General features: G+C 41.7%; 1 protein-coding gene across 1 annotated transcript in view; it reads right to left on the reverse strand.

The window, feature by feature from the left end:
- Nucleotides 1-566: 566 nt before the first annotated feature.
- The window catches only part of LOC145413992 (RNA-binding protein NOB1), a 175004-nt gene continuing 147737 nt past the window's right edge, over nt 567-27833 (reverse strand). Inside the window, exons 7-9 of the mRNA XM_080283564.1 lie at nt 20326-20445; nt 1179-1314; nt 567-773 (exon numbers count right to left, since the gene is read on the reverse strand). Coding sequence (XP_080139690.1) covers nt 631-773; nt 1179-1314; nt 20326-20445 — 399 coding nt within the window. The 3' untranslated portion in view covers nt 567-630. The remainder of the gene's footprint in view (nt 774-1178; nt 1315-20325; nt 20446-27833) is intronic.

The following is a 27833-nucleotide window of genomic DNA, read 5'->3' on the forward strand; positions in this document are numbered from 1 at the left end:
GGGTGATGTGATAGATCAGTTGACTTCTTGTGAAAAATCAAATCCCAAAACTTCCGAACCCCATCCCAGTTTTCATTCGCCTGTCCTTCCACTCAGTAGTCCACGTCTAAGTTGCTTGACTATTATTGTAAAGGTGCAAACCTGTATTGAGCACCCAGTAAATTCCCTTATGAGAATTGATGTTTCTAGGAAACAAATGTCCAGAGTGTTGTTATTAATGTCCCTGCCCTTCTGGAGTTTTACTCCCAACTAAACTGTTCTCCCACACCTGGCAATTCCCATTCCATACCATACCAATGGTGCACCACAAAAGACAATCAATTTGAAATGGCAGACATTCATATACAGTACTTTGATCCTGGCTAACTTTTCAAGTCCACGGACAGGACAACACAAGAAAAGGATGGAATGATATCTACTGCAAAGGAATTCAATTATACTGACTAACCACACACCCAATACTGGTGTTCAAACTGTCATAATGTGCTACACAACTACACACATAAATACTGTAATAACTTCATATTAAAAAGGATAGTAACACAGCAACTATGGTAAATATATCCATCAATAGTGTTTACAGAATACAAATCTTCCCTCAACTTTAAATTTCTGACTACAAATGGTCCCTCATTTTTTCTTCTTGCCAGTTCTGCGTTGGGGCTCATTGGGGTTGCGCTTCTCCCAGTAATAATGGTGGTGATCCTTGCCACCTACATAGCCAAGCTGAGCTGCACGAGAGTAAACATCACGCACAGCAAACGGCAGGTGGTCTAGGAGATAAGAAGGTATATTTACATGTTAGTCATACAGTATACAGAGATTACGCAAGGATCCAGTGATTACCCATGAGATGAGCGATGGTCATTATTCAAACTTCCAAGTCTTAAATGTGTGAGATGTGAGACAGTATTGTCTGTCTTGCTGTACAAACCGGTAAAAGATTTCAGAAGATTACAATGATCATGGCAGACATGTATATGCATGGATTAAGAATCAATTATGGTAATATTCACGAAATAATTTAGTAAGGTACGGTACTATTTTGGCTGTAATGTCAGTATTGCAGTACAGCAGTACTGTAATGGGCAACTATTATACTAACTAGAATGATACAATGATGAACGTTTGTATTTTTTGTGAAATGCAAGTACAGTAGTACTGTTAAAATTTTGTACCTGGGTCATAGTCCTGATGGAGGGGATTGACTTTCTTGCGACTCATCTTGCTGGAAAAGTGTTTGGCCTCACGCTGATCTGCAACCAAAAGAGGGTTCCTCCCATGCTTTCCTCCTTTTGGTGTTGGTAGTGAGTACTGGAGGGAAGAGAAGGGAAAAAAATCTTGAAACAAAGCCAGGAGAAAAAAAAACGATGATAACTTTGGATTTCAAAAGACTATTAACACTTGAAGACTGCCTGGGAAACTGATATGTTATTCTGGCTGCTCCAGATTACTTTATTCAGCTTATAGAACCACCCAACCATAAAGGATTAAACCCTAGGGTACCTCAGTCAACCTCTACTGGAAGTTTGGAACAACTGGGGATTTGACTTCTTCATGATGAAATATTTATCTAAGGGAGACAACTTGGTTTTAAATAGCTGTAAGACAGTGTGAATGGAAAAATGCAGACACCAGTATGGTCATACATTCATGTATATACCACAAAGTAATCTAAAACCAATTCTACAATGCCAAGACAAAGGTGTGACTGAATAAAATTATGAGCTGTGATAGGCAGTATGGGTTGTATATACGGTACATCAATTCCAGTCTTCAAAATAATCATCTCAAGAAATCAAAGGTTGAGGAAAGGGCAGTGCTTCCAAGGTGGATGGCAAGCTGGTGACAGGGAGAGCTGGAACTCCTGTTTCACCAGCCCTCAGGACTTGATCCAAACCATCTCCCATTGCTGAACATTTTTCAGTGCTTTCATTTACATAGACAGCAGGTCAGCATACTCTCTTAATACCTCAACCTTCAACTTTTTTTTTTTTTTTTTTTTTTTTTTTTTTCTGTGGCCAACTCTAGGCATAGGCTTCACAGCCTGCTTTCAAGGCCCAGTAGTCCTCCTACGTACCATACACCTCTACATGTCACCACTTCGGCGCTAACACCCACCGTCCATATTGAATACATGCTAGGGCTCTCATACAGGACTGGTGTATTGGTATTAGCAGGGGTACTTTTATGACATGTCGGCGGGTCATCTGGTAGATCAGAAAAGTCTGCTCTTAATGAAATTCAAATCTTTAAACTGTTCCCTGCCCCAGCCAGGATTCGAACCTGGGTCCATTAGGACAGCAGGCCGCCTCTCTACCGATTCTGCCACTACATGCACGTAAGATATCACACCTTCTACTTCTACTCCCTTTGGCAATGGCCGCTGCATTATTACTGGCAAATGAGGTGGTATCTCAGATTGCCACCACTGGCAGGGTAGGGCTGGGAGCACAGGGTCCTCCAGGTTGTCATCAAGCAACTGTGCCAGCAGCAATTGTGGCAAATTCCATTCATGCTTGTCAACAGAGAAGTGCAGGTGCAGCCTTATTCTTCACCAATACCCTTGGTCTCAGTACCAATCTGAATTCAGGTCATTTTTTCCTACAAAATATAGCCCCTCTGGCCCTGTTCCTCACAGAACCACACATCTCTCCCTCTACCGAAATATCCCCATTTTGTTTTCCTGGTTACCATCTCCTCACAAACTTCCGTAACAGGGGTAGCACCTTTGTTACATCAAATCTGAATATGCAGTTGACACTGTTTTAAACCTCTCTTCAACTAATTTTGATTACTCACTATATAAATTAAATTATCTAAATATTACCAAATATATCTGTTTAGTCTATCACTACCCAAATGCTTCTTCAGAACCCAGTGTATTTGACTAATTATCCACACAATTGAGTAACCTTAACCTTGCCCTGAGCACTGAAATTACCATTTTGGGTGATTTTAATATACATAATGTTGAATGGTTATTGCACTCTGCCAATTGATAATGCTGGTCTAGAGTGCGAGCTATTTGCAGAATCGTTTAATCTCACACAGTTGGTAAAGCAAGCAACTAGAATACCAGATAATCCTGACCATAATGCCCATCTCTTGGATCTATTCCTGACAAATAATCCTGATCAGTACAGGATAGAAATACTGTCACCACTTGGATCCTCTGACCAAAATCTCATCAAAGCCTCATTGGTCAGTCCCCTCAAACCTCCCTGTTCTGAACCTGTCAGGGTGACCCGATGGCACTTTGATGGGGCAACTGGGATGGATTTAGAAGTATCTTGCTGACATTCCATGGCAGTCTTGTTTCTCTAGTGATGTCAATTCTGTCCAGTCCTACATGAATGACTTAGTACTAGCTGGTATGCATTTATTCACACCAAGTCAACAGTTCAATAAAAGATCAAACTCTCCAAAATGGTTTGATAGCAACTGTGCCAGAGCAACAGCCCAAAAGTCATTAGCATTTAACTCTTACATAAAATAAAAAACATCTGAATCACTCTATTTAAAATTGCTAGAAACCATGCAAAAGCTGTAATAAATATCGCTGAATCAAACTTTATTCAATATCAAGCATCAAAACTACCTTACAACCCTAATGACAATAGAATATTCTGGTCAACTCTCAATTCTTTCAATAATAACTTTAACAAGTCATCATCCATTCCCCCACCAAAAGCTTCAGATGGCAACATTACAAATGATCCGCATGAGAAAGCGAATGGTTTTGCCAGCACGTTTGCCAGAAACTCTACCATAGTGGAAGTCAGACACAATGTCCCAGTACTAGAACTTGACTCTCCCGAAATTGTTTGCCAGAAATTCCAGCTAGAATGTCCCAGTATTAGAACTTGACCCTTCCAAAATTGTTCCACATAAAATCCATCCTAGACAATTTACCAGCCAACAAAGCTCCAGACCCTGATAGAATTCATCCACCTGTTCTGAAAAAGTGTTCCCCAGAACTTGCCTCTCCTCTAGCTAAATTATTCAGACTATGCATACATACTTTTTCATTCCCTAATTCATGGAAAGAAGCCAATATCCACCCAATTTCAAAGAAAGGAAGCTCCTCTGACCCTTCTGATTACAGACTAATAGCTGTCACATCTTCTCTTGGTAAAGTATTTGAAATTTTAATTAATCCGCCATGTGCCAGTGTCGTTTTAAAACGGTCTGACATAATTCCGCAGCCAGTGCCAGTGCCGTTTTCAGATGGTTTAAAATAAAAAACGTCACTGTGACTGCATTTTTCAAGATTCGCGGGTAAAAATTGGCAGGCATGTAAGGTAACTGTTCCTCTACCATCCCCCAGGCCGTCAAGGCCATACACTTACTCGCTCCCCCCCCTCACGCTCACACTGCCTGTGTGCCTCACCCAGTGCTGTACATAGTGAAGGCACTTTGTAAATATTTTCATGTAAGTTAAAAATATTTTCTTGTAAGTGTAAGGACTATATGGTGAAGTCTAGTTGTACATACCTTCTTGTAAGTGCCAGGACTGTACGTAATGAAGTCGGGTTGTACCTATCTTCAAGGAAGTATAAGAAATCGCATTCGCAGTGAGAAAGACACACAAATTGTGATAGATGGTGAAGTAATAAGTAATCAGAAAAGTGTACTGAACATTGCTATATCTTCCCAGCACAAATACCTGATTATTCCTTACATAGAAAACATCTGTCTCTCACGTACGTGGTGAGCGTGAGAGAGCAGCTATACCTGTACACAAGTATGCAGGACTCAATAAAACTGATTTCCGAGCCTCGGTGAGCATTTTAATGGTGAAATTCTTTGTTTCCACATCAAAATCTATCATTTTCGCAAAAAAAAAAAAAAAAAAAAAAAAAAAAAAAAAAAAAAATGGCCTGGGGTGACCGATAGGGCTAAAAATAGCCAGCATGTGGCGGGTTAATAAGCACATAGTCAAACATCTTGATTCCAACAACTTAATTAGTGATAGACAATACGGTTTTCACAACAAAAGATCCACCACTGACATACTCACTCTCTTGATTCATACCATCCATCAATCAATTGACCAATAAGGAGAAACTCATGCAGTACCCATGAAATTTTTAAAGCTTTCGACAGAGTGTGGCACCATTCCCTGTTGTCCAAACTCCCTTGCTATGGACTAAAGTCTTTTGTTCCTCTCCTTTTCTCATATCTCAGCGACAAAACAAGAAGAGTAAAAGTAGATGATGCATATTCCAATTTCCACTCAATTAATGCAAGTGCCCCACATGGATCAGTTCTGGCACCAACCCTGTTCCTGGTTCATATTAATGATCTCTTATCTGCCACCCACAATCCCATCCATTCATATGCAGATGACTCAAAACTTCACAGTTCATTCACACTCAAATACCCATTTACAAAGTCTAATATCTCTAACTCTCAACTCGGTACAGCCATCTCCATAAATCAAAACTTATCTGAGATCAATGAATGAGGACAAAACAACCTTGTCTCATTTAATGCTAGTAAAACCATACATATACAATTTACTAATAGACGGATATCCAGATTCGTATACTGTATTACTTTCAATGCTTCTAATATTCCCGTCTCCAAAAGTATTAAAATTCTCGGTGTTTCATTTAACAATGCCCTCAGCTGGACCTCTCATGACAGATCACTTGAAAACCGCCTTTAAAAAACTTGGATTATTGTACAGAGGCCGCAACTTCTTCATTTACGAGCAGTTAGTTATTATTTACACCCATATTGCAGAACTTCAGCCCATCAGAATTCTTTTATTCCCTGAACTGCATCTCTCTGGAATTTGCTTCCCCAGAGTTGTTTCCCCCCAAACTTCAACCTACAGCTGCTCAAGCCCAACTGTTACAGATATTTTATGAATGAAGTATGCCTGTAATCTGGTGTATGGATTATTTTTTTATTCATTCATTTTTCCTTCCTCTGTTCTGTTATAAAAAAAAAAAAAAAAAAAAAAAAAAAAAAAAAAAAAGTGCATGATAAAACCAATGGATGAAATACTGTACTGTACATACAAAGATGAACATAATATAGACGAGTTTCTGGTCAAAATTTTTTTGAAGCATGATACTTGTATGGGTAAAAAATATGCAGAAAATAATTGTCAACCATTACTTCCAAAAAAAATGTGCAGAAACACAAAAAAATAATAAATAAAGTAGCTGAAAAATCACATGACTCTGAAACGGCCTCTGATTGGTCATGACGTCACTACTCACACAGAGGCAGCCTAGTATACTTTGTTTACGTTTAGCCTGCATACATCGTGCTTATTTATCTCTATCTATCTATTGCCAGACGCCTCAATCCCGTTTGAGGTGGCCACAAACAAATCGCCTCCAAGTAGCCCTGTCCCCCGCCATTTCACTGCCCTGCTCCCAACTCACACCCCCCTCTCTCATATACCTCTCCATCCCATCCCTCCATCTCATCCTCGGCCTCCCCCTCCTCCTCCCTCTTCCCCCCTCCACCTCACTCACATACACTCTCTTCGTCAGTCTTTCACCCTCCATCCTCTCCACATGGCCAAACCACATCAGCGTGTTCCTCATACCGCTTCCTATCACATCCACATCCACACCACAACGCTCCTTTATATCCTCATTCGTCAGCCTGTCTCTCCATGTGACTCCACAGGCTCCTCTTAAGTAACTCATTTCCACTGCTCTCACTCTTGACTTGTGTCCTTCCAACAACGTCCAAGCTTCACTTCCATACGTTAGAGTTGGTATCACAATACTGTCATGTAGTAACTTTTCCACTTCCATGCTCACTTCCCTGTTTCTTATCACTGCTTTCAAAGAACCAGCAACCTTTCTTCCCTGCTGCACCCTTTCAAGCACTTCACCCTCCAAACCTCCATCCTTACTCATCACACTACCCAAGTACTTAAACGTACTCACATTTTCCAATTCCTCACCATCCAACCTCGCTGTACATTCACTGACTTCACCCCTTTCAAAGACCATCACTTTACTCTTCACTACATTCACCTTTAGATTCCGTTTCTTACACACACTAAAAATGCCTTATGACAAGGGGAATAATTGCTAATATTTTGTTCCAATGTGTAGAAGCACAGACAAAAGCATACTAGGGAAATTATTCCTCTGTGTACCATCAAATAACAATAAACGAAAGCAGTGTGGCAGGCTGCTCATCGGAAGTTCTCAGTGCTGGAATGCAGTCGTTACTGTTGTGCAAATATTATACTCTTCACCATATACGTTCATACACACCTCATTTTCCAAAATTCGGTCAAAAAACTACAGTATGCTTAATTTAACTGTTAACAGAATATTGGGATTAGTTAGGGTAGAGGATGTTGGAGTGGCCCTGGTAAGAGAGGGTAGTGTTTGGAAACTCCCTGTACTGTTGTTTGCAGATGATACTGTTTTGTTGAGTGAAGACGAAGGAGAGCTGCAAGGCTTGATGGATGAGTTTGGGAGTGTAAGAAACGGAATCTAAAGGTGAATGTAGGGAAGAGTAAAGTGATGGTCTTTGAGAGAGGTGAAGTCAGTGAATGTACAGCGAGGTTGAATAGTGAGGAATTGGAAAATGTGAGTACGTTTAAGTACTTGGGTAGTGTGATGAGTAAGGATGGAAGTTTGGAGGGTGAAGTGCTTGAGAGGGTACAACAGGGAAGAAAGATTGCTGGTTCCTTGAAAGCAGTGATAAGAAACAGGGAAGTGAGCATGGAAGTGAAAAAGTTACTACATGACAGTATTGTGATACCAACTCTAACGTATGGAAGTGAAGCTTGGACATTGTTGGAAGGACACAAGTTAAGAGTGAAAGCAGTGGAAATGAGTTATTTAAGAGGAGCCTGTGGAGTCACATGGAGAGATAGGCTGACAAATGAGGCTATAAAGGAGCGTTGTGGTGTAGATGTGATAGGAAGCGTTAGGAGAACACTGAGGTGGTTTGGCCATGTGGTGAGGATGGAGGGTGAAAGACTGATGAAGAGTGTGTATGTGAGTGAGGTGGAGGGGGGAAGAGGGAGGGGGAGGCCAAGGATGAGATGGAGGGATGGGGTGGAGAGGTATATGAGAGAGGGGGGTGTGAGTTGGAAGCAGGGTAGTGAAATGGCGAGGGACAGGGCAACACGGAGGCAATTTGTTTGTGGCCACCCCAAATGGGACTGAGGTGTCTGGCAATAGATAGATAGATAGATAGGATTCTGAGTGAAAATGTGCCATAGTTAGCGGGTATTTCTACTTCAGATCGCCAACAGGCCTTGACAGACTTCTATTTTACGCAAATACTGATTTAAAATGCAAATAAATGCCTTTTGTTAAATTAATATTTATACAAAGCAGAAGTCTGCCAAGGGAAGCTGTTGAGTTAATGGAGAATCAATTCTGTTAATTTTACCGCATTTTCACTGTGAATCCGCTTTTTTTATTTTTTTAAGCAAAATTAAATAAAAAAATCTGACCGGATTTCAGATAATTAAGTGAGTATGAATCTACATGGATTTGGAGAAAGCATATGACAGGGTGGATAGTCAAGGATTGTGGAAAGTAATAAGAATATATGGAGTAGATGGGAAGTTGTTGAATGCTGTGAAGAGTATATGTGATGGTGCTAAGGCTGCAGTGCGTGTGGATGGTGAACTGAGTGAATTTTTCCCTTTGAAGGTGGGTTGAAACAGGGATGTGTCATGTCTCCATGGTTCTTCAATCTGTACATGGATGGGGTAATAAAAGAGGTACAAGGTAGGGTAGTGGATGTTGGAGTGGCCTTGATGAGAGAGGGTAGTGTTTGGAAACTCCCTGTACTGTTGTTTGCAGATGATACTGTGTTGTTGAGTGAAGACGAAGAAGAGCTGCAAGGCTTGGTGGATGAGTTTGGGAGAGTGTGTAAGAAACGGAATCTAAAGGTGAATGTAGGGAAGAGTAAAGTGATGGTCTTTGAGAGAGGTGAAGTCAGTGAATGTACAGCGAGGTTGGATGGTGAGGAATTGGAAAATGTGAGTACGTTTAAGTACTTGGGTAGTGCGATGAGTAAGGATGGAAGTTTGGTGGGTGAAGTGCTTGAAAGGGTACAACAGGGAAGAAAGGTTGCTGGTTCCTTGAAAGCAGTGATAAGAAGCAGGGAAGTGAGCATGGAAGTGGAAAAGTTACTATATGACAGTACTGTGATACCAACTCTAACGTATGGAAGTGAAGCTTGGACGTTGCTGGAAGGACACAAGTCAAGAGTGACAGCAGTGGAAATGAGTTATTTATGAGGAGCCTGTGGAGTCACATGGAAAGACAGGCTGACAAATGAGGCTATAAAGGAGCGTTGTGGTGTGGATGTGGATGTGATAGGAAGCATTAGGAGGAATACACTGAGGTGGTTTGGCCATGTGGAGAGGATGGAGGGTGAAAGACTGACGAAGAGAGTGTATGTGAGTGAGGTGGAGAGGGGGGAGTGGGAGGGGGAGGCCGAGGATGAGATGGAGGGATGGGGTGGAGAGGTATATGAGAGAGGGAGGGGTGATTTGGGAGCAGGGCAGTGAAATGGCAGGGGACAGGGCGACGTGGAGGCGATTTGTTTGTGGCCACCCCAAATGAGATTGAGGCGTCTGGCAATAGATAGATAGATAGGATTCTGAGTGAAAACGTGCCATAGTTAGCGGGTATTTCTATTTCAGATTGCCAACAGGCCTTGACAGACTTCTATTTTATGCAAATACTGATTCAAAGTGCAAATAAATGCCTTTTGTTAAATTAATATTTATACAAAGCAGAAGTCTGCCAAGGCAAGCTGTTGAGCTAAAGGAGAAACAATTCTGTTAATATTAGCGCATTTTTACTGTGAATCCATTTTTTTTTTTTTTAAGCAAAATTAAATACAAAAATCTGACAGGATTTCATATAACTGAGTATGAATCTATATGGATTCGGAGAAAGCATATGACAGGGTGGATAGTCAAGGATTGTGGAAAGTAATAAGAATATATGGAGTAGATGGGAAGTTGTTGAATGCTGTGAGAAGTATGTATGACGGTGCTAAGGCTGCAGTGCGTGTGGATGGTGAACTGAGTGAATTTTTCTCTTTGAAGGTGGGTTGAAACAGGGATGTGTCATGTCTCCATGGTTCTTCAATCTGTACATGGATGGGGTAATAAAAGAGGTACAAGGTAGGGTAGTGGATGCTGGAGTGGCCTTGGTGAGAGAGGGTAGTGTTTGGAAACTCCCTGTACTGTTGTTTGCAGATGATACTGTGTTGTTGAGTGAAGACGAAGGAGAGCTGCAAGGCTTGGTGGATGAGTCTGGGAGAGTGTGTAAGAAATGGAATCTAAAGGTGAATGTAGGGAAGAGTAAAGTTATGGTCTTCAAGAAAGATAAAGTCAGTGAATGTACAGTGAGGCTGGATGAGGAGGAAATGGAAAATATGAGTGCATTTAAGTACTTGGGTAGTGCGATGAGTAAGGATGGAAGTTTAGAGAGTGAAGTGCTTGAAAGGGTACAACAAGGAAGTTAAGGTTCCTGGTTCCTTGAAAGCAGTGATAAGAAACAGGGAAGTGTGCATGGAAGTGAAAAAGTTACTACATGACACCATTGTGATAACTCTAACATATGGAAGTGAAGCTTGGACATTCTTGGAGAGAGACAAGTCAAGAGTGAAAGCAGTGGAAATGAGTTACTTGAGAGGAGCCTGTGGAGTCACATGGAGAGACAGACTGACAAATGAGGAAGTAAAGGAGTTTTGTGGTATGGATGTGGATGTGATAGGAAGTATTAGGAGAAACACACTTGAGGTGGTTTGGCCATTTGGAGAGGATGGAGAGTGAGAGACTGAGGTGGTTTGGCCATTTGGAGAGGATGGAGAGTGAGAGACTGACAAGGAGTGTATGTGAGTGAGGTGGAGGGGGAGGCCAAGGATGAGATGGAGGGATGGAGTGGAGAGGTATATGAGAGAGGGGAGTGTGAGCTGGGAGCAGTGCAGTGAATTGGCAGGGCACAGGGCAACATGGAGGAGATTTGTTTGTGGCCACCCCGTATGGGATTAAGGCATCTGGCAATAGATAGATAGATGGACTTCTAATTTCTCATTCTGTGGTTCCTTTTCATTTATTTTATGGTTTCTGTCCCTTATTTGTGTGAACAGGGTCTTAAATAGGTTTGTGCATGTCTGGTAAGTCAGTTAGTTAGGTGGCTTTCAATGGGGTCTATAAGTACCTGTACAGGGGCATTTTCCCCAAGTCCCAGACATTGCTTGGGCTCTATTACGTTGGATCTTGGAGGGATTACTGTAATATATATACAGTAAGCCCTTAATTCACGTGAGGGTTACATTCCCAGACTCTTTGCGTATGTGGTAAATTCGTGTATACGTTCTGCCCATGTGTGCACGTAATTATTCATGTGTATGAAGTATATTACATCTGATTAATACTGTTTATGCACCACATACACCTTATAAACTAGCATATAGCATGAAAAACAACAAATATGTAAGAAATTTAACACTGAAAGCTGACAAGCACAGGTGTAGGTGGAGATACTTCAGCAGTCTAGTGCACTAGCCCTCACTGCCTCCCGTATGCTACATTCTGCCTTCTTTATTGTACGAACAGTTGACTCATTCACCCCAAACATATGGTTCCAAGACAATTCACCGTCAAGTCAATTCACCGTCAAAACATGGATGATTCCCCCGTCATTCTATAAATATACTTATTACTGATTAATTAATACTTTAATAACTAATTTTCAGAGGGATTTTATAACTCTATTTAGGTAAAAAACTAGTGTACTGTACTTCGTAAATAAACTGGTATGTAAATAAATGACAGGGAATCGTCCCGACGGCGAACTGTCGCCGACATTCCTTCCCTAAGTTTATCCCACACTTTAACTTTCTCTGTCAGTGACATCACTTTACGTGTCCGTTTTGGTGTGTTACCACATGCATCACTAGCACTACGCTTAGGCACCATGTTGGCAGACAAGGCAAGCAATCACTGGAGGACAGAAAAATAAGCCACAAATGACGATTCGCGAGTCACACATGGTTTGACCGTTGGATTCAAACTGACTGTGTGGTGCGTGGTAGACCAACCTCACACACACACACACACACACACACACACATATATGTATGCACATGGGCAGCAGGTAGGAATTCTTATACTTTATTTATTTCTCTCTTATATCAAAATTATTTATTTGAATACTATAATTTTTTTTTTATTATTGTGCAAAAAATTCGTGGATAACCAAAATCATGTGAAAAAAGTTCGCGTTAATTAAGGAATTACCTGTATATATATATATATATATACACCAGTATATAAACACAGTACCCTGTGTCAGTATGCATTAGTCCAGTACTATTCGCTTCTAGTACGGTCAGAAAAAAAATACATATATAATACTTTCATACAGATTTGTTGGGCTAGTATGTATCGGCTGTGCAAAGTGGGCCAAAACCGAGGAGCTCTTCTCTAGTGCTGACGTGAAATGTCCTGTACTACTACTCGTGGGATGATGACCTAATCACAAGGTTCTTTGCGCATCGAGATGATGAAAGGAGAGCCTTGGTGAAACCTCAACAACAGGCAGGAGCAGCAGCACTTCCCCCTGATGATGACGATGATGTGTTAGTGTGTGACTATGAGGGATTTATGAAGGAGGCTGAAGCAGAGAGGCCTTCTCAGATCCTGAAGGCCCTTCTCAAAGGGGTCAGTAGGACCTCCTACAGCCTCGGAAACCCCTCCTCCTTCCCCCACAAGCCCATCACCACTCACCGTAATGGTTAGTAAAATCTTAGTTGTGTCATGATGTAGTTAAGCTGAAGTTTGGGGGGACTTTTTCAAGGCTTGTCTGACATTATTCATTTTTCCCATAAGGTCTGTTGTTTGTCCAGTACAGATTTAGCCTAATATGGTAGTACTGTCTGACAAAAATACCATACTGGACACGAGAATACTCTATATAAAATGCCTGTGAGATGTAACTGGGAACTTTGAAAGTCTATAAGAAAACTAAATGAATATAAAGCCTATTTCACACTGCTGACAATTCTTCTACACCAGTGATTCTCAAACTACAGTATGGGTTACGACCCAAAGGTGGGTCGCGAGAGGAATTTTGATCGATGACAGCAACATTGAATAGGCCTAATGTTTTCAGTGTATGTTATTTACTTTACTGAAATTGTAATTATCCTTACTAAACTATTGGCATATTCATAATAACTATGATATATACCGGTCACTCTCTCTCTCTCTCTCTACCCTGTTGGTTGTGAAGTCTTGAAATATTCCAAATAGGGTCACACACTACAAAGTCTGAGAACTGCTGTTCTACACTTATGTTTCCTTTTTCTGCTTCTGAATCCTCCCCATTCCTCTTTTTAGGATGAAATGGGGTTAGGATAATGATGATGATGAAGACACTTGCACAAGGGTACTTTATTAATACAGTCAAGTCACCTATGGCGCAAACTTCTATGCCATGGTTTTCTATGACAGCAAGGTGCCAGACCCAAAAAAGAAAAGAACCACATGCATAAACTACCTATGGTGCAGGCGTGGCAAGGTTTGAAACATGCGGGCAAATTCCCCTGGCGGCACGCTCCCCTGTTTTTAAACAAAGAAGATGGCGACCACTTCAGCTCCATACCACAAGTGCTCCAACTGTGGACTTTTTTCTCTCTTATGAGGAGGTTAAACTTCACCAAATTCATTGTGTTAAGTAATGAAACATTAAAGATTCTTTCGGTATTGTGGCTAGTTTGTAGGTTTGCTCGTAAAACTGCTATGAACAGGTTAGTGACGAAGCACCTATATCTGAGCTAAGATAAAGTATAATGTCTCCCATCATCACGTATATAAGAATGATTATTAACCCTTTAACCACGGGCTTGTTTTGCTTTTTCTTGCGGCTCCCGCGGGCATATTCGCGCTCCGACAGATTCTCTAAAAATATTTGCCAAAAATCAATTATTAGTCCTAGAATATTAAAATCATAAATGCTTATGGCACATACCTTCAGCTTTCTCCTGGGGTGTTTGTTGAGCCTTCATCAAGTACCGTAGGACTTGTGGAGACCTCTGAAGTTGGGTAACAAAGTCTCCACTTTACACTTCCCGACAACCCGTAATAAGATTACCACAGTCTGATATTATCACTAGAAGCACTATTCTATGATTCTCAAATAGTTTGGAATCCATACTCAAAAAAAAAAAAAAAAAAAAAAAAAAAAAAAAACCCTGCGAAAGCAATGAAAATTATGAGGGCATATGACCTTCCCACTTGCGCTAGTTCACCGCTGGTGTTCTGTCATTTATTATTCATAAAAACACTCACAGTTTATATTTCTATTACTATATAACACATATATATCTACAGTCTTTATCCATAAGTTTCCTTCAGTAATAGTAGTTTATTGTCACTGTAGTCATTCAATTTCTTTCAGTAAAATACGTAGCATTCACCTTCTCGTCCTGTATACTGGCATTGAGAGTGAATGTCACTTTCACCTTCACTCTCATAACTCACAGTATTCATACATGCTAGAGTGAAACTTTCACTTTCATTACTCCTAGGGTATATACTCGTATTCTTATAATACTACTCATTTACATTTCTATTTACGTTCTCTATTTTCTTTACGTTATTTACATTTCTATTTTATTTACACTGTGTTATGCACTGTCACTTGAAGTAACTTATAAAACTATTTTCCACTGTTCACGTATATTTACATTCACTGCTTTCACTTGCTGTTTACACATTATTTACAATTCCACTTGCACTGTTTTACACAATAGAAAGATCGTAGTCACTCTTTATCAATTGTCAGCCCTTTACCTCTTTCCACACGAGGTTTAGTAGGGGCTAAAAGGTCACAGGGCCCTTTGCATGGGGCTAAAAAGCGGCAGAAGTTAGCAGGAGCGAATCAGACGTTCACCTTAAAAGATGACAGTGAACTGATAGTGGTGGCCTCCTGCCGCCTGGCTAGGGTGAGTGCAATACTACCAACTTTAGCCTTGTGAGACCTGCCAATATATAGCAATGAAATGACTGGCAGGAAACCAAGACAATACATAATAAATTAGGTAGTTCCAAGTGAATGTAAATATCACTTAGGCTTCTCCCTTTCCTCCTTATATGTATATTTATTACGAAAATAGATTATACGGCATATTTCAAGGGGAAATAAACAGCGAAAATTAGCAAACGAGTGCATGTGAGGTGTTGTCAGGTGATAATTATCCAATTCCAGGTGTATGGCACTATCACTTACCTTATTTCTTTTTTGTATATATTATTTGGTATAAGAATAGGGCATAAGGCTTATTTCAATGGATGAAATCAGTGGAAAATTCCAGGGAAGATTTACTTAGCGTAGAATACAGTGTGGTGGCCTGCAATAATTAGGTAGTTCCAGGTGAATGTAAATATCACTTAGGCTTCTCCCTTCCTTTCTTATATATATTTTTATTACGAAAATAGATTATAAGGCATATTTCAAGGGGAAATAAACAGCGAAAATTAGCGAACGAGTGCACGTGAGGTGTTGCCAGGTGATAATTAGCCAATTCTAGGTGTATGGCACTCTCACTTACCTTATTTTTTTCTTGTATATATTATTTGGTATAAGAATAGGGCATAGGGCTTATTTCAATGGATGAAATCAGTGAAAAATTCCAGGGAAGATTTACTTAACGCAGCACGGCCGGGCAGGCGAGAGGATAGGGTAATGGAGGGGAGGTAGGGAGGGGAGTCAAGAACGGGGAGAAATGGCTAAATTGTTAACAATGGATGGGAGTACAGATGAGATTAGGAGTGCTGACTAGTGTTGGACATTGGCAGTACTGATAGATGATACAAGCCACCACTTGAAAGCCCGGACATATTCAAAATAACACAGAATCACAAAAGTGACGCCCCGCGGTATGATCCCTTGCTCCCAAGCGTCACGAAAGTGACGCCCTGCGGTTAAGGGGTTAATGTGTTAAATGTGAGTTTTGTTGACACTTGAGCATAAAAACTTTATCAAATAAACTTCTTCAATCAGTGCTTGACCTGGCAGCCTCTGCCATCTTTAATGTTTTGGTCGGTCAGCTGATTGCCTGGTCAAGCACTGACTGAAGAAGTTTGATAAAGTTTGTATGCTCAAGTGTCAACAAAACTCACATTTAACACATTAATAATCATTCTTTTATACGTAATGATGATGATGGGAGGCATTATACTTCATCTTAGAGATAGGTGCTTTGTCATTAACCCGTTCATAGCGGTTTTACGAACGACTGTATTATGCCCAAGTAGACACAAGACTGATCATCCTCCCGTATTTTGTGCCTACTGTTACATGTAATACATTCAATGACTGACTGCTTGATTGTGTGCATGTGTAAAGTGGGGAAAAATGAGGTAAAGTGGGGAAACATGGGGAAAAGTGGGATGAAAAGAGGGACTTTGGGCGGACATCCAGAACCAAATTCCATTTTTCCCATAGGTTTAGTTACTTGTATGGCACAGTTTTCTATGGTACGGGCACGGTCCAGAACCAAACAGCCACACCTTAGGCGACTTGACTGTTCCTGTACAATAATTTCATACCAGAAAAAAAAAAAGAGGTGTAACCTGGCAATGCATAGCTTCTTTCACAACTTCCCCATTTCCATCATTACCTCCATCAACTGAAGTTATGAATGTACTGTTTTCAACTCATATGTCAATCTGTCTGGTTCCTCGAATCATCATCATGCCACACTAGGGCCAGGTGAGGAATGCCCAGACAGCACAAGTTTGCCCAATCCAACAGGCCATGCTTCCATTCACTCATCATTCAAGCCCCCAGAATCCCAACTCAATCTGATACACCAAAAACTTTCATCACAATCTGTAGCTTCACGTAATCGTATCCGAGAGTTAATCGGGACGCTGTCACGTTAAAATGGGGTGCCAAATCCCTCATTGTGCATTTCTTCTTACAACTTTCATCCAGCCAACTCGATCTCTTGTCAGTCCCCTAGCCTCACTGACTTCCATACCTATCTTCCTCACACACTTATCCACTATAACCCTCCACTTTCTCCTTCGTCACCTCGCCTCCTCCCTCCTTCAAATTCGCTCATATACACCTTTTTCACCACTCTATCATCATCCATTCCCTCCACACGACTGTACCATCTCAATACACTCTTTGATTCTGGTGTCCACAGACTTCATTGCTCCACATCTTTCAAAAATCACATTATTTCATATCCTATCCACTCTCTGTACTCCACATACATCCCTCAGCAGTCCCATCCCCAGAGCTCTCACTCCTGACTTTTCATTTTCATGCCACACCATAGTCTCACATCCATATGTTAAAGTTGGCACTAACACCCCATCATGTGAGCCTTGCACTGCTGCAACACTCACGCCTGTTTCTAATCAAAGCTTTCATTGCACCAGCTACTTTTCTTCCTTGTGTCACTCTACTTTCCAAGTCTTTTGCATATTTTCCTCTCTTTTCTATCACTGTACCCAGGTATTTGAACTCTCTCACCAATTCCAGTCTCTCTCCATTCACTGTAACATCACACTGCGAGTCACCTTCTCTCTCGATTACCATCACTTTACTCTTTTCTACATTTACTCTCAATGCACGATGCCCACAGACATCAGCAAAATTCTGCACTAGTCTACCAAGTTCTTGTCTGGTATTTGCAAGTACTACTGCATCATCACCAGAAAACAAATTTGAGATATTCCATCCATCACCAATCATTGCCAACGCTATCCCTCTCTCCATTACTCGTGTTTTTACTTATCTCATCACCCCAACCATATATATATTCAACAGCCAAGGGGACATCACACAACCTTGTCGTATGCCCACACTGATCATGAACCATTCACTTAGATGCCCACTTACCCTTGCACATACCTCACTACCATCATAAAAACTCTTGACGGCACCTAGCAGCTTACCATCTACACCATACATGTGCAAAACCTTCCACAATCCTTCAACACTGTCTGTCTCTCCGCAAATATTTGATCCAAACATCCTCTGCCACTCCTAAAGCCACCCTGTTCATTACTCACTAGGACTTTTAACATCTCTCTTACTTTCTCTATAATAATTCTTCCATACAACTTCCCTACCACACTCAATAAACTTACGCCACGATAGTTCTTGCACTCGCTTCGATCACCTTTATTTTTGTACAGGGGTAAAATCACAATTTTTCCACTCCGCTGGCACAGGTTCACTCATCCATGCCTTCTCACATATCTCCAACAAGCACTTCATTCTTCTCTCTTCACTACACTTAACCATCTCTGCATACACCTCATCAACCCCAGCTCATTCCCATTTTTCAGCCACTTCACAGCGTTCTTCACCTGTGCAAGTGTCACATTTCCTGCCACTACATTCCTTCTCTGCACACCCACCAAAACAATCGTGTTTACAGCAGCTCATCTCTCTCTATTCCCATTCATCAGGCTTTCAAAATATTCTTTTCATCGGGTTCTTACTGCATCCCCATGGTTTAGTAATCTACCACTTACATCCTTCACACTTTCACATCTCTTTCCACTATCACTTCTACATTTCTGCACCTCTTTCCAGAATAACTTCCATTTTCAGAGTAATTTGCATTCATTTTTCTTCCTAAATCATCATTTACCTCCTTCTTTTTCCTCTTCACTAGTCTCTTTACGTGCTTCGTGCTCTCAATATGTTCAGTTCTTATTACAATTAAGCCCCTGTCCTGTAACCACGCTACCCACTTCTTCCTCTTTTCCTCCACTGCTCTCTTAACCTCTTCATCCCACCATGCCATACCTTTCTTCTTTGTTGTTACTCTTGCCACACCACAAACCGCTTTAGCATTCCTAAGTAGGCAGTCCCTTTATGCATAGCACAGGATGTCCACATCCATTTCATTCCAATTCACTGATTCTAACTCCTCCCCTACTTTGGTCCTGTATTCATCAGCCAGTTCTATGATCCTCAGCTTCTCAACTTTCAGTCTTTCTCCCTGACTGCACCTCTCTCTCCTAGTCCACCTAAATCCTCTCAGCTTGATCTTGCATACCACAATCATATGATCTGACAGACCTCCACATCGTCCTCTCACAGCCCTCATCTGAGCAACCATTCCCATCATCGACCTCTCCACAAGCACATAATCAATCAGGCTCCTTTCAACACTATCCCCATTCCCTCTATAGCTACATGTAAATTTATTAGCATCTTTGTTTGAAATACAAGTTACAAATGCACAGCCTCCTTTCCTTCAGTTGCTTCCCATTATCATTTTCTCCTGGTACTCCATTACAACCCATTGTCATGCTTAGGACCAGTGCCTACTCTTCCATTCATATTGCCCATTATGATTATTTTATAGCTTCTGGGCATTTCTCCCACTGCTTCATCCAGTTCATCCCAAAACCTGTCTTTCTCTCTCTCATTCCTGTCGTCACACAGTGCATACGCCACAATCACTGCCACTTTCACCTTCTCGAACTTGACATACATATATCACGAGCTGACATATTTGTAATCTCTCATTCCACTCTGCCACACCTCATTCATCAATAAAGCAACTCCTTCCTTGCATCTTTCTCACCCATTCATGCCCAATCTTACACATTTCACACCCTCCCACTCCTCCACTTTATGCCCTTTCATCTTTGTTTCACACAATGCCATCACGGCATATCTCGCACTCTTGAACACATTCACCACTTCCACCCTCTTGCTCTCCTCATTTACATCTCTCACATTCCACATGGCCATGCGGCTCTGCCCATTTGGTTGGGGCCCTGGGCAGGTATTGGGCCCTTTGAGGCTCTCCGAAATGTTTGCCATGATTAAGTGATTTTAGATAGGGGAATCTGTGAGACAGTTCACCTGGCCAAAAACCCCAGTGATATGGTTACCACCCAGTGTAGTAAATGGTTTCCTAGGTACAGGAAACCATTTGGCTTGTCACTCAGTGTAGAGACTGTCACACTAAGTGAGTGGATGATGGGCACCCCCACCTACTTGAAATGTAATAAATATAACTATAAATAAATACCCAGTAATAATGAGATAATCAAAAGAGACATTATTGGAGATATTCTAATTGATCAAGGATGAAATTATTTTAATTAGGTAATGGTGCAACAACATACATGAACACAGGCATACCTATAATATGTAAGTAAAAAGGATGGTCAGGGTGGTCAAGTTAAGCATTATTCTGAATTCCTTTTTAATATGTTAGTGTTTTTATGTTTGCAGCTTCCACATCTTATAGTCTTCCATTCATAATAAAGAAATTAAGATAAACATAAAAAGAGCAAAAGCATACCTTCATGCCTCGAGTGCTAATTGGACGCTTTGAATTAATCCAAATTTGCTGAGAGCCATCAGGGTTCACAGTTACTGACACCTTCTTCAGAGTCTTGTTGCCACAGTGTGGACAGAACAGCTACAGTAGATGGGGATGACAAAAAGAATGATGAGATAAACAGAATAATAACATAAACAGAAAATTAAAGTAACACACTGTATAGACAAACCACAACATCTTAATGTACAATTAACAAATTTGTACAGTTGTTCGATGTAGTGCTGCTCTCAGGTGTCTGCCCTTTCCTCTCCATCCTTCTTTCCTTCCATTCTCTTCTGTCTTTCTTTCCTTCATTCTTTCCTTGTCCTTCTGACTACGGGTGACTTTACACTCCCTCTTCTGTCTTTCTTTCCTTCATTCTTTCCACCTCTGTTCAGCCTGTGGGTGACTCTACACTGAGTAACAAGCCAAATGGTTTCCTGTGCACCAGGAAACCATTTACTATGCTGGGTGGTAACCATATAACCAAATTTTGGCACCTGGTGGTTTAGTGGGTAATTATTGCGCTCCAATCAGATTGAGGCGGTGAAGGTTTATATCCAAGGGATGGTTGGGGTTGATTGCTCATGTAATGCCACTCAGGGATGAGTGAGGCTGGTCACTCTCATCTTAAATGTCAGGACCAACTGCCTAGCACCGGGCTCCTACGTTACTCATGGGGCAATGTAGGATTGGATGATGATGATGGATGGTTTTTAAAACAGCTAGAATGTTGTAAACTGGTATTAAAGTAAGAGCACAGAAATTACTTGAGCATCTAAAGCATAGGTTAGAATTGCATAATTTCCTATCATTATAATAACTTTGTTCTATCATCATTATCATCATCATGACCTTGTTCCCAACCAAACTGGAATACTCATACATTTCTTTTTGGGATAGAACAGGGAAGAAAATGGCAGTTGTACCCCCCATGTTGTGGAGTTTTTACATTCATAAGAAAATACCTACTGTACAAGGAAAAGGATGCAATTACAGTTCCTGTGCATATTAAGGTCAGCTTGTTCTTACCAGAAAGAACAGGGTAATTCCCACTACAGTATCTGAATAATAAATCAACATACCATGCAATTTCATGAGACTCAGTTATACGACAGGGAAGTCACTGGTTATTAGACAAACTGACTAAAAAATTGCTACTCTTGGCCATAATCTGAGTTGAAATAGTTAAGAAATCTTTGTCTAGGTAGAAAAACAATAATCTTTTCCGACAAAGATGAATGTGGACAGTGTTTTTTATTCTCTGTGCCCAGAGATAATCAAAATGAAGTACAGTACACCCATTCCCTGAGTTCCAATACATTGATAACTGACAATTTGCTAAACCAAACAAAAGAAATAGGGGGATATTCCTACAATCTGAATGATTTGCCTCGCTAGTCCGACACCCTGCCGCTCTCTACAGTAGGTTTGAAACGCACACGTCCAAACCACCGCCAGGCCAACAGTTGTGCCAGACCAAAGCTCCCAGGCAACAGCTGAGCCACCTCCACACTCCCTGGCAACAGCCTGGTAGGAAAATGTTCTTTTTGGACATAGACTTTTCGTTTGTCATCAATAAACTGCCATAACGTGAGAGAGAGAGAGAGTGTGAGTGAGTGAGTGAGAAAATGGGTGCATCAGCGAGTGAGTGAGGCAGGATGGGGGTTGGGGTGGGGAGTAGTAGACCAGTTTAGCTTTCTTGTCTCCCTGCCTGTCCCCCCACCCTCCCCCACTCCTGCTTGTCTCCCACCCATCCCCATGCCCCTCCCATTCCCCCTCCCTCTCTCACCCCCACTTGCCTCCCTGCCCACTTTCCCCACCCCTGCATGTCTCCCTCCCCATCCCCTCCCTCTCTCACCCCCACTTGTCTCCCTGCCCACTTTCCCCACCCCTGCATGTCTCCCTCCCCATCCCCTCCCCCTTCCCACCCCTGCTTGTGTCCCTTTCCATCCCCCTGCCCTTGCCTGTCCCCTCCCCCCCCACACAGCTCACTGCCTGTCAGTTGCCATCCCACTGCCTCACCTTCCTGCATGTGATGTTTGCTGACCCATGTTTTTTTTTAGCAATAGTATCGTTTTTTAGGATAATAACATTGCCTATGGTATTTCTGTGTCAGTCTCTATTGACTGTGTAAGGTATATGAGAGTTTAGGTTTGGGCCTGGAATGCATCTTTGGTTTTTCTTCAGTATCTTATGGGTGGTAGGTGGGGGCATCCATCATCCACCCACTTAGTGCAGTGATACTGTTTTTAAGGTAGCTCTGCACTGAGTGGCAAGCCAAATGACTTCCTGTAAACCAGGAAAACATTTACGATGCTGGGTGGTAACCTTATAACCATCCAACACATATTCCCTATGTGACAACAAGTGGGTTGGCGGAGGGTTAGTGCCCCTCCCCGGAAAACAACTGACTAAAAATACGAACAAGAAGCCTCGGACCAGGACTGGCCAAAAGGCAACAACTAAGGACTGAACTAAGGACTTGGTATGGACAGCTACATGGAATGTAAGGAGTGCAAATGATGAGGTGAAAGAGAGAGAGAGAGATTGTCCAGGTGCTTGAAAGTGCAAACGTGGATGTATGTGGGTTAAATGAAACTAAATGGAGAGGCGAGACTGAGAGAATGGGAGTATGGATGGGGTACATGCACAGGAGTAGGTGAGAATAAGAGGGCAAAAGGAGTGTGTATTGTTATGAGTAACAGATGGAAGGAGAATATAAGAGAGTATGGATCTGTTGTCTCAAAAACTGTGTGGGTAAAACTGAAAGTTAAACTACAAATGCGGGTGACTGTGCGTGCGTATGTGCCAACGCAAGATTGTGCAAGCAGAGTGAGAGGAGAGTTCTGGACAAATGTGGAAGTGTGCATGGAAAGTTTGAATGGAATGAGAGAGTGTTTTTGATTGGAGATATGAATGGAAAAGCAGGGAATGGGAAGGCAGATGGAGAAGTTGGTGAGTGGGGTGTCCCTGCAGAGATGGATGAGAATAGCAGCGCTTTAGTGGACATTTGTGCTGGGAGGGGGTCAGTGATAGCTAATACCCTCTTTAGGTACAAAATGATCCATAGGTATACGTGGCGAGTGATGAGAGGGGTGGGTAGTGAACTGAATGAATGGAAGGCAATGACTGATTAATTATGTGTGTGCGGATAAAAGGATGAGAAGGTGTGTGATGGATGTAAGAGTATATAGAGGTTGGGGGAGTGGACTTTCAGAACACCACTTGGTGGTGGTCAGAATTAAAGTCCAAATAAAATGGAGAAATAGAAGAAGGGAAGGACAGGAGGAAGTAGTACATAAAAAGGAGGGTGGAAAAGTTACAAGAGGATGGAAAAAAGGCAGAATATAAGAAGAAAGTGGAGGAGCAACTGGGTAAATATAGACTGGAGCAAATGGGAGATGTGGAAGATGTGTGCAAGATATTCACAGAAGAAATCTGTGTAGCATGTGAGGTGGTGAGTGGGATGAAGGGAAGACGAAAGAGGGTGCAGGGAACAGCATGGTGGAATGAAGAGGTGAGAGAGGCTGTGGCATAAAAGAAGAAAGCATATGGTGAGTGGATGAGAAACAGGGGCATGGAAAAGGTTGAGAGATGGAAGAGAGAGTTATATGTAGAGAGGAAGAGAGAGGTGAAAAGATTAGTAAAAGAGAGTAAGAAGAGAGTGAATGAGGAATTTGGAAGGAACCTGAGTATAAAGTGGAGGGAATGTAAGAAAATGTTCCGGAAAGAGGTAAAGAAAGTTAGACAGGGTGCCAATGAAGTTAGCTGGAGAGTGAAAGATAAAAATGGTAGATTACTAGTGGAAAAGGGAGATAAAAAAAGTGAGCAGATGGAGAGAACACTTTAATGAATTGCTGAAAATAAAGAATGAAAGTAATGCAAGTATAAGTGGCTGGAGAATGGCTGAGAGAAAGAGGGATGTGAGAACAGAGGAAGAAATCAGTAGGATGGAAGTTGTGGAAGCAATGAAGAAAGGTAAAATGGGGAAAGCCCCAGGAAGTGATGGAGTGTGTGGTGAAATACTGAAGCATGGAGGAGATATAGTAGTAAAATGGAAGTGGAAGATGTGCAGATTGGCCTGGGAGGAAGGTAGAGTCCCAGAAGATTGGAAGTCAGGTATAATTATTCCCCTGTACAAAGGACAAGGGGAAAAAGAAGTGTGTGGTAATCATAGGGGCATTTGTCTTCTTAGTGTAATAGGAAAAGTATATGGTAAGATAATGACAGAATTGGGGAAATAAGAGAGGAATTAGTTGGAGAAGAACAAGGAAATTTTAGGGAGGGAAGAAGTTGTGTAGATCAGATATTCATTCTTAGATCTTTGGTGGAAAAGTTTCTGGAGAATGGAAACAAGTTGTATGCGGCCTTCATAGATTTGGAGAAAGCATATGACAGGGTGGAGAGATAAGGATTGTGGATAGTTTCTTACCACTTTCTTCTGCCTATGAGTGATTTTACACTCCCTCTTCTGTCTTTCTTTCCTTCATTCTTTCCTCTTCCTTCTGCCTGTGGGTGACTCTACACTGAGTGACAAGCCAAATGATTTCCTGTATACCAGGAAACCATTTACCATGCTGGGTGGTAACCATATAACCAAATTTTGGCTCCTGGTGGTTTAGTGGGTAATAAAGGTGCTCCAATCGGATTGAGTCGGTGAAGGTTTATATCCAAGGGGTGGTTGGGGTCTATTGCTCATGTAATGCCACTCAGAGATGAGTGAGGCTGGTCACTCTCATCTTAAATGCCAGGACCAACTTTCCCAGCCCCGGGCTCCTACGCTCCTCATGGGGCAATGTAGGATTAGATGATGGATGGATGGATGGAGTAGATGGGAAGTTGTTGAAGACCGTGAAGAGTACGTATGAGGGTGCTAAGGCTGCAGTGCATGTGGATGGTGAAATGAGTGAATTTTTCTATTTGAAGGTTGGTTTGAAACAGGAATGTGTCATGTCTCCATGGTTGTTGAATCTGTATATGGATAGGGTTAAAAAAGAGATACAAGGTAGAGCTGTGGAAGTTGGAGTGGCCCTAGTGAGAGAGGGCAGTGTTTGGAAACAACATGTAATGCTGTTTGCAGCTGATACTGTGTTGTTAAGTGAAGATGAAGGGGAGCTGCAAGGCCTGGTGAATGAGTTTGGGAGAGTGTGTAAGAAACGGAATCTAAAAGTGAATGTAGGGAAGAGTAAAGTTATGGTCTTCAAGAAAGATGAAGTCAGTGAATGTACAGGGAGGCTGGATGAGGAGGAAATGGAAAATGTGAGTGCATTTAATTACTTGGGTAGTGTGATGAGTAAGGATGGAAGTTTAGAGGGTGAAGTGCTTGAAAGGGTGCAACAGGAAAGAATGATTGCTGGTTCCTTGAAAGCAATGATAAGAAACAGGGAAGTTAGCATGGAAGTGAAAAAGCTACTACATGACAGTACTGTGATACCAACTGTAACATATGGAAGTGAAACTTGGACCTTGTTGGAGGGACAGAAGTCAAGAGTGAGAGCAGTGGAAATGAGTTATTTGAAAGGAGCATGTGGAGTCACATCGAGAGAGAGACTGACAAATAAGGAAGTGAAGGAGCATTGTGGTGTGGATGTGGATATGATAGGCAGCATTAGGAGAAACACACTGAGGTGGTTTGGACATGTGGAGAGGATGGAGAGCAAGAGACTGACGAGGAGAGTGTTCGCGAGTGAGGTGGAGGGACGAGAGGGAGGGGGAGGCCAAGGACGAGATGGAGGAATGGAGTGGAGAGGTACAGTATATGAGAGAGGGGTGTGTGAGCTGGGAGCGGGGAAATAAAATGGCGGGGGACAGGGCAACATGGAGGCGATTTGTTTGTGGCCACCCCTTAGGGGATTAAGATGTCTGGCAATAGATAGATATATCTTACTGGGAAAATAGCTTTGATATCCAACGTACTCGCTCGCCGAACACTCCCACTGGTACACAACACTACCGGAAATCGGAGCATGGATGTAATCCCTCGATTATCCGATGTATTAGAACCCGAGGCAAGTCCAGGTAATGGCTCTGTGCAGATAATGGATTTCTCCCTTGGCTCCCATTCATACATAACCTAACTCTGAAAGCCAACGTAAAGGGCCACTTCAGTACATCATACAACACTTGATCCTATTGTTTAACACTACTCTATCTGGTCAAGCAAACCTATAAACTACAGCCAAGCAATTACCATGGTAAAGCAGACTCATCAACCACAGAGAAGCAATCACCACTGCAGGGCCATACCCTGCAGTGACATGAAAATATGAAAAAAACGGCTACACAAGAAAAATGCTGTGGGAACACAAAACATAATGGTAAAATGGAATAAAATCATAGTACAATAGAATAAAATCTTGGTACAGCACAGTAAGCTAGAGTAAAATCAAGACTCATGATTTGGCCATCCCACATCAATCTCACCCAGGATCTCCCGCTTCTACAGAGTCAGCACTACACTCTTTGTTTTCCCTGGTGGAAGGGCCATCATCATACACTCTAGGAAGAGGCATGCAAGGAAAAGCAAGACCTAAAGCAGGTAGGGAACAACCACAAAAAACACCAAGTGCACTGCCATAACAACTGTCTGAGAGGAGCTGTTTACTATATTGTCACCAAGCAGGAGGTGGGAACGACTGAGGGAGTCTCTAGCAAATACTGGGTGAACTACCCAGCCAGACAGGGCGGCACCACTTGGCTATTCCCACCCAGCCAGGAACGAAAATGTTTGTGCAGCCATAATTTCCATCTGGACTCATGCATTTTGACTACGTTATGAAAAAATGTACGTATAATGGTTTCAAACAGCCACATCACAGCGTCTGGGTAATGGCCATCTGGATAACTGAGAGATTACTGTACTGAATATGTTCCATTTTACACTGGTATGCTATAATTCAATATTCCTGAAATTTTAGTCACCTGTTACCAGTAATCCATCTGAATCTCAATTATGTTATTAAGACGTCCAAGAGGATATGGAAGAAATACTACTACTCATATTTCCTCTATATCATGAAGGTGGGAAGTTGGAACTTCCCCTCTTCATAATGTCTTAAGGATCAGGCAAGCTCAATCTGCTGAATTTATGTTGCAAGCAGTCTCATTTCAATCACTCTCAGGCAATCCTTTTACATTCTGTGTCGACTGTCAAATTTTCACAAAAATAAATACAGTTATGGTTGGTACAAACATGACATCTCAAAGTGCAATCTTCACATCCTGGTCTTCCAATCTCACAGCCAGAACACATTCAAAATCTTGAAAAATCTGTCTTCCCTGAAGTGTTCTTTCTCTTAGTTCACAAGCCATACTTCAATACTGTAATTACTCATTGCAACTCCTAGATTCTATGTACGACGTGCTACCCAAAAGTTCCAGTAATTTGAATGTTGTAGGAAAATAAGTTACCTTACCTCCTAGTAGTGGTAGGTGGTGGCGACCTTCATCCACTCACTTGATGTAGTGCTGCCTACTTCTTCCTT

Source organism: Coenobita brevimanus, chromosome 98 (assembly GCF_032717465.1).
Source record: "Coenobita brevimanus isolate Jiangsu-jjx chromosome 98, ASM3271746v2, whole genome shotgun sequence".
NCBI lineage: Eukaryota > Metazoa > Arthropoda > Malacostraca > Decapoda > Coenobitidae > Coenobita > Coenobita brevimanus.